This window comes from Kryptolebias marmoratus, linkage group LG8, assembly GCF_001649575.2.
Source record: "Kryptolebias marmoratus isolate JLee-2015 linkage group LG8, ASM164957v2, whole genome shotgun sequence".
NCBI classification, from domain to species: domain Eukaryota; kingdom Metazoa; phylum Chordata; class Actinopteri; order Cyprinodontiformes; family Rivulidae; genus Kryptolebias; species Kryptolebias marmoratus.
Genome location: NC_051437.1, coordinates 6,877,395 through 6,887,475, shown reverse-complemented (window position 1 = coordinate 6,887,475; position 10,081 = coordinate 6,877,395). Strand labels below are relative to the sequence as shown.

Below are 10,081 nucleotides of genomic sequence, written 5' to 3'. Positions count from 1 at the left end.
TCCATACCAGTAGGTGGCGGTAATGCAACCTTACTGTTTTTTGCCAACCGCCATAAAACTCTACAAAGAAGAAGACGAAAGAGGCCAGTCTGTGATTGGCTGGTGGCGTGGCTCATTTACATACAACTTTGGGTTGCGAGCGCAGAGAGAGCAGAGCGAGCGAGCGGTTTGTCAGAGTTGAGCGGTCTGTACTCTCAAATCAGTGTCACTGCGCGCTCAACTTGGTGGCACAAAAGTAACCCCATACTGCAGCGAGTGCCGCCATTTGCTGCGCGTTGGCACCTGTCGGCCACCGTAAAAGGCTCATTAAAATATGCAGCCTGGCTTTACACGAAGCTGCCGTCATGCAACCAACGTTTTTGCATTGGTTGCATGTTATTTCTTCCCCAGGAACGAGCTGTGTCACATCTCCCACGAATGGCTCGTTGTGAATCGCAGCCCGGGGGGTGTTGTACGGTAAATGGTTACTGCGTCATTCGGAGGACAGTTTTCGTTCTGCGCGCCCCCGCCTGTCCTCCTTAAGGGCGCGAGCTGCGCGTAACCCGCTCAGTCGCCAGTCAGTCAGTCAGTGCACACAGCCAGCACCCAGAGCCAGTCTCCTCAGGACCTGTCTCTTTACATTACATAATACCGACAAGCCAATATGGTAAGCACGACTTAATTTTTTTTTCATTTTAAACGCTTGAATTGTTGCTCTAAAACGCCTAATAAAAGTAGGTAATCTTTCTCCTTCGTTGCTCTTGTTGTTGATATTGCCCATTTATCCTATGAAAATGCAAATATTTTAGATGTGAGAATAAATGCTTTGGCCCCTCAAAAATGTGTTTGGTTTGCACTTCATTTATATTGCAATGCATTTCGAATCAAAGCATATTTTCTGCTGAACGTCCACGCCTCTTTGTGCATGCATTTAATTTTTTTTTCTTTATCTGACCTCATGGTTCCAAATTTTTTCATTACCAGTTTTTCAGCCTAAATCTTTGACACCAATGCAGCATTTATGTTGGCAAAATGTGGCAATGATGTGCCTCATATTTTAAAATGAATCCCGTGTTACATAAATGGGTTTTTTTATTTATATAAGTCAACATTAATATTATATTTTGTAACAGAAATATTTAGATCTGACAAAGAGGACAGGTAATTGCAGGCAATCTGAGGAGCTTCTGAATGCTGCTTTCGCAAAAGCCAGCACACTGCAACATGTCTGACCTAGATAATCCTGTCTCCACAGTAATCCTGTGAGCACTAGGCAGTTCCATGTCGCACCACGAAATGGTCCCTCTGTACAGTAAAACACTCAAACAGATTTTTATTTTGATCAAAAACGTGGTGATGTGTTTTTTAAACGCTTTTCTTTTTCTAAAAAGCAGAGCAGGTTCGCTCGAAGCGGTTCATTTAAAAAAAATCTCTATTTTCTTTGACTAATATTTGAAATGAACTGCTTCTGAATGTTGAACCTGTGGAGGTGCGGTGATGCAGAGGAGAGACTTTTTTCACCCAGATTGTTTAACACAATCCTGGAGAGTGAGAGGATGCATGAGAAATGGAGAAGACGTGTACTGGTACCAATTTTCAAGAACTAAGAGGATGTGCAAAGCTTTAGTACCTATAGTGGGATAAAGTCGATGAGCAACACTACGAATATATAGGAAAGAGTTGTCGAAGCCAGGTGGTGATCAGTGACCATGGATGTTAGAAATGTTAATGGAGAAGTATGAAGAAGGTCAGAAGTTACACGGTCTTTGTGAATCTGGAGAAAGCATATTAAAGGGTGGCAAGAGAGGAATGTTGGTACTGTATGGGGAGGTCAGCTATGGTGCAAAGTATGGGCAGGACTTGTACAAGGAAAGCGAGAGCGTGGTGAGATGTGCAGTAGGAGAGACAGATGGGTTCAAGGTTGCGTTGAGATTACATCAGGAATCAGCTCTGAGCCTCTTCTTGTTTGTGGTGGCGATGAACAGGTTGGCAGGTGAGGTCAGGCCGGAGTCCGTCCACATGGACTGTAGTGAGAGTGGGGAGCAGGTGGAAGGGAGCCTGGGGAGGTCGAGGTACGCAAGGCGCAGGTGAATGAGAGGCAGACAGGTGTGATGGTGAAGCTGCATGGAGTAGGCAGATTAGTTGAATTTACTTGGGATGAAGATGAGCGCAAAGGCAGGGAGGAGTGGTTTGTGACAGAAGGATAGCTGCGAAAGTGAAAGGAAAGTTTGCAAGATGGTACTGAGACCTGCGATGGTGGATCGTTTGGGGATGGTGGCACTAGCAAAACGACAGGAGGTGGACCTGGAGGTGGCAGAGAGGAAGATGTTGAAAAGTTTCATTGGGAGGGATCAAAATGGACAGGATTGGAAATGGGTCTATCAGGACGGCTCAGGTAAAGTTAGAGAAACAAAGCTGAGGTGGTTTGAACGTGTGCAGAGGAGAGATGGTGGATATGCTGAACAAATGATGTTGATGGAGCTGCAAGGGAGGAGGATAAAAGGAAGACCACAGAGAAGGATTGTGGATGTAGTGAAGGAGGACACGTTGATGGTTGGTTTAACTGAGGAGAGTGCTGCGATGGGGTGAGATGGAGGCAGATGATCTGCTGTGGGAGCTGCCAATTTAAAAAAAACTTTGACATTTTTTCTTTTTCAAAATTTAATCCAAACTTTCTGTCTTTTTATCCAAGCGTGAGTGTATCTCCATCCACGTTGGTCAGGCTGGTGTCCAAATTGGCAATGCCTGCTGGGAACTCTACTGCCTGGAACATGGGATCCAGCCTGATGGACAGATGCCCAGTGACAAAGCCATTGGTGGAGGAGACGATTCTTTCAACACCTTCTTCAGCGAGACTGGAGCTGGGAAGCACGTCCCCAGAGCTGTGTTTGTGGACCTGGAGCCCACTGTCATTGGTAAACTCTGAAATATTGGTATTCTAGTTCTATCTTTATTTGATCCAGTCGAATCATTCTCCTTGGATTGAATCTGTCTCCTCAGATGAGGTGCGCACAGGAACCTACCGCCAGCTGTTCCACCCTGAGCAGCTGATCACTGGTAAGGAGGATGCTGCCAACAACTATGCTCGTGGACACTACACCATTGGGAAAGAGATCATTGACCTGGTTCTGGACAGGATCCGCAAACTGGTGGGTCAATTTCACAACATACAAGGGACGGTAAACTAACTCAACCAACTACGTATAACACTGGTGTCCATCTGTGTCCTCAGGCCGACCAGTGCACCGGTCTTCAGGGCTTCCTGGTCTTCCACAGCTTTGGTGGAGGTACTGGTTCTGGTTTCACCTCCCTGCTGATGGAACGCCTGTCTGTGGACTACGGCAAGAAGTCCAAGCTGGAGTTCTCCATCTACCCAGCTCCCCAGGTGTCCACTGCAGTGGTGGAGCCCTACAACTCCATCCTGACCACCCACACCACCCTGGAGCACTCTGACTGTGCCTTCATGGTGGACAACGAGGCCATCTATGACATCTGTCGTAGAAACCTCGACATCGAGCGCCCCACCTACACCAACCTGAACAGGCTCATCAGCCAGATCGTGTCCTCCATCACTGCTTCTCTGCGTTTCGATGGCGCCCTGAATGTTGATCTGACGGAGTTCCAGACCAACTTGGTGCCATATCCCCGTATCCACTTCCCTCTGGCCACCTACGCCCCAGTCATCTCAGCTGAGAAGGCTTACCACGAGCAGCTCTCAGTGGCTGAGATCACAAACGCCTGCTTCGAGCCGGCCAATCAGATGGTGAAATGCGACCCACGCCACGGTAAATACATGGCCTGCTGCCTGCTGTTCCGTGGTGATGTGGTGCCCAAAGATGTCAACGCTGCCATCGCCACCATCAAAACCAAACGCACCATCCAGTTTGTGGACTGGTGTCCCACCGGTTTCAAGGTTGGCATCAACTACCAGCCGCCCACCGTGGTCCCTGGTGGAGACCTGGCCAAGGTCCAGAGGGCCGTGTGCATGCTGAGCAACACCACCGCCATTGCAGAGGCCTGGGCTCGACTCGACCACAAGTTTGACCTGATGTACGCCAAGAGGGCCTTCGTCCACTGGTACGTAGGAGAGGGAATGGAGGAGGGGGAGTTCTCCGAGGCCAGGGAGGACATGGCAGCTCTGGAGAAGGATTATGAAGAGGTCGGAGTCGACTCCATTGAAGGCGAGGGAGAGGAGGAAGGAGAAGAGTACTAAAATAAGTGCAGAGCTGAGTTAAACTCCTAAACCTTGCTCTTAAATTAAACCCAATAAATCTGTTCAACTGAAAAACAACTTTGTGTCAATATGGATCTGTAACAAATAAAGTTCACCTAATGCAACGTTGTTTCTGTGCTATTTTAAAAATCTTACTTGTTATTGTTATTTACCAGACTAAAAATTTCAGGTCATGCAAAGCTGATTTCTGATAATCCAAATCCCTGTGAAAATTCTATAGGAACTTTTTATGGTACTCGTGTTATTTAAGAAATAATAATAATAATAAGAAAAAAAATGCCTTTGCATGACTTCAAACTACAAACTTCGAATCTTTGAGGGGGAAAAAAGTGTGTTCACTGAAAACATGGACAAAACATCCAGATAGACATGCTTCTTTTATAAGCTTTTATTCTGAAACACAAAATTACATACACATTTCCAAAATATTTCTCCCAATCTTTAGTGTATCAGACCAAACGGACAGCTCCTCAATTTGCAGCCTTAAACACTTCAGAATTTGGTTTTAAAGAACAATGTTGAAGACTTAGACTAGTATTTCTAGTGAACTGAAATGCATAAAAGATTAAGTCTCTGTTCAATTTAGTTAAAGCTAGCATCCTAACATGGGGACACCACAACCATCGTTCTGAGAAAGTGCAAACGTGGACATAAAGTGCAAACAGGAAAACGGCATCTGCTATTCTGCATAATCCTAATTACAACACAAGTATTGGGATGTTTTCAATAAGCATGCAGAGACACATGAGTAGAGGAGAGGGATTCACCCTTTTACCGAGTCCGGAAACAAGCTGTGGAACGGGCATATTAGGTGTGATCCCTGCATTATCTTAATTAATTGTCTTGTCACCCTACACGGTAGAGCTAGATCATTTTCATTTAAAATCTCCTTCAAAATGATCAAATCCTCTACAGAATTCCTGTAAAAAATAAACACAGTCAGTGTGGGGATTTGCCTGGCAAATATTTAAAAAGTGCATCAGAGCTTTCGAAATATCTGCTCTTAGCACAGAATTACCAGTAGCCATTTTTACATTTCATTATCGACTACTTTGTTTGGAACCGACAAACAACTAAACTGGGAAGTGAGGGCTTTCTAGGTAAGTCCAAAACGCAGAGCAAACATTAAATAAACAGCATGTTCTATAAAGAGCACAGCTCTGAGCTCCCTTTGATACTGTCGTGATACTGAGTAAAACAAATACACAAAACTGGGCATGCACATCAGCATTAGGTAGCCAGGATTTTGGAGGAGGATACGTACTGAAGGGTGAATAATATCTGATAATTCGCAATAAGTCCACAAACTGATAGTATTTAAAAATTGTCTGTTCACTTATTAAGCCATTAAGTGTTACTGCAAACACAATAAATCCACAGCAGATATCTGACTATGACAGAGAGATTTACCTTTAAACTCAAAAAGCATTAACATGGCGTGCCCTGAGTTACGTGTCTGACTGGATCTACGCAGACAGAATACAGGCGTGGCGCTGTTCTCGCCCGTAAAAGAGGAAGCCCACAGCAGCACGCAGGTCCTCCAGCTCCAAGCTGGACAAAAAGCTCCTCTGAAGCTCTGCCTTCACCCCGTTTCCACCGGATCCGCCGAAGCCCTTCAGAAGAACCACAGCAGACTGGCACAGCAGCCAATCAGCCAGCTTCCTCATGCCAGCACTGTCCTGACTGGCCAAAGCCCTCCGACCCCAGATGCTGAGGTGCAGCATGTTAGCAGCGACACGAGCACTGGGGCGCTGCAGAGGAAGATCAATGGTATCAGTAAAGGGTTCATTTTAGAACACAAAACGAGACGTATTCCTCTTTTTAAACTAAAAACAAGAGTTAAAATGCTACGGTCAAATGTAGGAGATCAGCTTTGAATCACAGCCACAGACTGAACCGTGTCCTAACATATACCTCACCTTGTCAGGGTTCCTCCTGAGAAGTAACCGGATCACCAGCTGCACGTCAGCTGGAACTTCGGAAGGCAGGGGAGGGAGCTGCTTCTCCTGGTAGGTGGTGCTCTGCAGTCCTACGGCTCGATAGAAGGGGTTCTGCTGTCCAAATATCTCGTAGGAGATGGCCCCCACAGCCCAGGCATCCGCCTTGCTGTAGTCAATCACTACCCTGACTCCTGGAGCTGCGGTGGCCACCTGACAGCAGAAATAACATGAGAAATGATGGCAACACGTGCGAGTTGGTATAATCAGTCTGTTTTCTTTTTTTTTCCCTGCGCAATGACTTCTTTTTTTACATTTAAACAATTTTGAAAACAGAAATAAAACAAGCTTCCACTTTTTCACAACCTAGGAGGTGACTTTTAGAAACAATGGAATAAATATTCTTCACATAAACAATTTACCACCCCAAATCCAAAGAATCTGGGATGTTGTGTAAAATGTAAATAAAAAAACAGAACGCAGTGCTTTGCAAGTCTCATAAATCCATAATTATTCACAATGGAGCATAGTAAACATTAAATGTTGAAACTCAGCAACTCATCTAAAAAAATATGTTAGAACAGGGCCATGTTTACCACTGTTAAGGTTTTAGAACATTTGTTGCCGATTACAGGTTAGAAGGTCCCTCTCCACTTTACCAAGGAGGACATGGCATCTGTGGTTTCCAAAAGGAATTTCTAATTTGGATTTGTTTGACCACGGAACAGTTTTCCACTTTGCTTCAGTCCATTTTAAATGAGCTTCAGCTCAGAGAAGATGGCAGCGTTTCTGGATGGTGTTCACATATGGCTACTTCTTTGCATGATAGAGCTTTAACTCGTTAGTCCCTGGGCCTAGTTTTGAATATTTTTGGCAGAAGTGCTGCTGCCCTCGATACAGGAGCCGTTAGTGATGTAGGGGTTAAGCAGCATTTGTGGATGGCACGGTGAACTGTGTTTACAGATAATGATTTATGGAAGTCCTCCTGAGTCCATGCAGGGATGTCCAGAACAGAATCAGACCTGGTTTTAATGCAGCAGCCCCTGAGGACCTGACGATCCCGGCTATCCAGTATTGACTTTCAATCTTGTCCGAACTCAGAGATTTCTGCAGGTTCTTGAAAGCTTTTCATGATATTATGAACTGTAGATGATGGAATATTCAAGTCTTTGCAATTTTCTACTGAGGATCATTATTCTGAAATTGTTCCACTAATTTTAGACAGTTTTTTGCAGACTGGTGAACCTCTGCCCATCTCTGCTTCTAAGAGATTCAGCCTCTCTAAAATCCTCTTATTACACCCAGTCCTCTAACTGACCTGTTGCCAATAACCTAATTGATTGCAAAATGCTCCTCCAGCCATTTCTTATTCATACCACTTTTTTTAAACAGCCTTTATTTCCACTGTCCCAACAGCTGAGATGTGTTGCTGCCATAAGATTTAAAATGACCTTCCTCCCCCAAATCAATGGTACAATGTTTTGGTTTCAATGTTTGCTGTGTTGATTATGTTCCGTTGTGAATAAAATATGGGTTTATGAGATTTACATGTCACTGCATTGTTTTTTATAGATTTCAACCAACATCCCAACTCTTTTGGAACTGGAGTTGTAAATAATTTGTGCATGTATAGCCACATGACTCTGCAGCTAAATCTGCTTCATTATTGACATTTAAATGAGTGCAAGAATTTACTCTAAAGTGTCATAAAAACTATTCAGGCATACCTCAGGAGCCATAAGTGAGGCATTCCCTCCTCTGCTGACCCACATGCTGTTGAAGGGTAGCTGTAAGCTCGAGTCACTCTGAGTCAAAGAGCAGCCAAAGTCAGTGATTACTAAACGGGGGCAACCATCTGCAAAAAAAAAAAAAGAAGACAAACAAAATCAGTTTAGTACAACTGAGAGAAACATGCGTGCCAACAGAATTAAGACGTGTGTCTAAATCTGGTACCCGAGTCGAACTCCAGCAGCACGTTGTCTGATTTGAGATCCCTGTGAGCGACACCCTGCCTGCACAGATGGTCCACTCCCTCCAGGAGCTGCAGCACCATCAGGGAGCCATGCCTGGGACTGGGTGCCGATTCTTGCAGGTACTGTTGCAGCGAACAGGGGTAACTATGGAACCGAAAATGACAGGTTGTCAGTGATGCATCTGTCTGTGTCGCTAATGAGAAACAACGCAAACAAGAAAAGCTTGTATTGTTTTAAGGGATGCTCCTCTTAAAAGAACGCTACTGACACTAATTTACAAAAAAATAACAACAAACAACTTTATAATCTAGGACTCAGAGGTGAAAGATGTTAGGGCTTACTTTTTCATGACCAAGAACAGAGTGCGATTGTTGCCCAGCCCAGCGGGGTTGAGCCTGGCTGGCAGAACATCTGGATACTCCTCCTGGGCACCTGGCAGCAACGGCACATCTGCCGTGAAAGCTCGGTACACTCTGATCACGTTGGGGTGAGCTGAGACTCTTTTGGGCAGGATTCCAAAATAGCTGCACGTAAAAAGACCACAGGAACCCGTCAACGTGTTTGCTGTGCTCAGATCCGTACAACAGGACGGAACGACGAGAATCGCAAGACAACACATTTACCCGTCCAGAGTAATCTGTTCTTTTTCTTGTTTCAATGCAAGAGGGCCAGCAGGTACCAGCTCCTGAGACATGGACTTTAATATCGCCTCACTTGAAGACCCTGCCTGCAAACAAATCACATAACGAAAAAGAAAAAAAACAAAAACAAGTTTGTGACATTTTTAAGCTTAGTTTTGTTTCATTTCTGGACCTGCATGTGGTACAGACACAGACAGCTCACCCCGAAGTTCCACAACATCTTGATAGCCAAGGGGAAGTTTCTTAGAGAGCAACATGCTGGCGATCGCACCTCCTGGATCTTTTCTTCGTCGACTTTTACCTGCACGGGCGAGCTCACTTCTTCCCTCTCCTTTGGCTGGGCAAACCGAGCTGTGGCTTCGTACACAGCTGCGTTTGAGCCCTTACCAATCTGGTTCCCTATAATGTAATCTTCCAGTTTATAGCCAGAAGAAGTGAATGGTTTAAGAGGGCTATGAAACTTTTTCTTCCTGAACACTGCCTGCAGACAGAGAGAAACCACATTTGAGACACATGAAGTGAGTTACACCTAAGTTGGCTGAACCTAACAACAAGATGTATGCAACTTCATGCTTTTAAAGCCTAACAAAAACGTGTCATCATCCCACAACATCCATAACAGCAACATAAAGGAGAATGACATAATGTGGTGCAAAAAAGGTTATTTAAGTTAAACGTGTAAGAGTAAAAAACAACAACAAAAGAAACTATTGAATTTTCATCAGACAGCAAGTGGAAGAAAACAGGTTGAATAATTAACAAAAGCATGTCTGTGACAAAAAGTGACCGTTTTTACTAGCAGTTTTACCCAAGTAGACCTGGACCTCCATTTTTACTTAGTGGAAACTTCCTACCTGTATTTCCTGGCATGTTGCCGCGCTCCGTCTGTCATCCTCAAGCTGCTGCTCGATAAGTCCCACACCGAGGCCAAACGCCAAAAACACGGCCCTGTTCCGCGGGGACCCGCCGGAGAACCTCCTCCTAAAGCCGCCCGACTGGAGTTGAGCTGCCAGGCCCCTCAGAGAGGTGCGGTAATAGCGGTACCGGGACGGCAGGAAAGCCTGAGGCTGAACGGTGCGGACCGACGGGCCTACACGGAAACGCTCAGCTCGGAGCTTCGCTACGACCCGTCCACCTGATTTTAGGAGACCCAGCTGAAAGAAGGAGCGGCCCAACTCCAGCCCTCGGCTAATGGCGTGTTTCACAGACATAATGTGCCCTAAACAGGTGGCTAGAGGTGTTGTTTTTGACCCGACCTCTGTAGGTCAGCCTCTAACTTTCAGCAGACAGAAGTAAGGACCTTAAGGTAAACAAAAC

At 45.2% G+C, this 10,081-nt stretch overlaps 2 protein-coding genes across 2 annotated transcripts; one reads left to right on the top strand and one right to left on the bottom strand.

Moving 5' to 3' along the window:
* Positions 1-488: 488 nt before the first annotated feature.
* On the top strand, positions 489-4,317 carry LOC108237630 (tubulin alpha-1B chain-like). Its single transcript, XM_017419187.3, has 4 exons — positions 489-646; positions 2,672-2,894; positions 2,980-3,128; positions 3,212-4,317. The coding sequence occupies exons 1-4, from the start codon at positions 644-646 to the stop codon at positions 4,190-4,192; spliced, it is 1,356 nt and encodes a 451-aa protein (XP_017274676.1). The 5' UTR covers positions 489-643; the 3' UTR covers positions 4,193-4,317.
* A 268-nt stretch (positions 4,318-4,585) lies between these two features.
* Positions 4,586-10,081, bottom strand: pink1 (PTEN induced kinase 1). The gene is made up of 8 exons (XM_017419185.3): positions 9,619-10,081; positions 8,967-9,245; positions 8,747-8,850; positions 8,465-8,647; positions 8,104-8,267; positions 7,878-8,005; positions 6,133-6,363; positions 4,586-5,964 (listed from the first exon to the last, which is right to left on the bottom strand). Exons 1-8 carry the CDS (start codon positions 9,973-9,975, stop codon positions 5,680-5,682), a joined length of 1,731 nt encoding a protein of 576 aa, XP_017274674.1. The 5' UTR covers positions 9,976-10,081; the 3' UTR covers positions 4,586-5,679.

Bases quoted from the DNA above. Each gene is read 5' to 3' on its own strand.
- pink1 (XM_017419185.3), bottom strand. From the start codon at position 9,975: ATGTCTGTGAAACACGCCATTAGCCGAGGGCTGGAGTTGGGCCGCTCC. The intron at 8,006-8,103 runs GTACCAGATTTA...TTTTTTTTGCAG, and splicing joins GCTGCTGGAGTTCGACTCGG to ATGGTTGCCCCCGTTTAGTA. The intron at 5,965-6,132 runs GTGAGGTATATG...CTTCCTCTGCAG, and splicing joins TCAGGAGGAACCCTGACAAG to CGCCCCAGTGCTCGTGTCGC.
- LOC108237630 (XM_017419187.3), top strand. The intron at 2,895-2,979 runs GTAAACTCTGAA...CTGTCTCCTCAG, and splicing joins CCTGGAGCCCACTGTCATTG to ATGAGGTGCGCACAGGAACC. The intron at 3,129-3,211 runs GTGGGTCAATTT...CTGTGTCCTCAG, and splicing joins TGGACAGGATCCGCAAACTG to GCCGACCAGTGCACCGGTCT.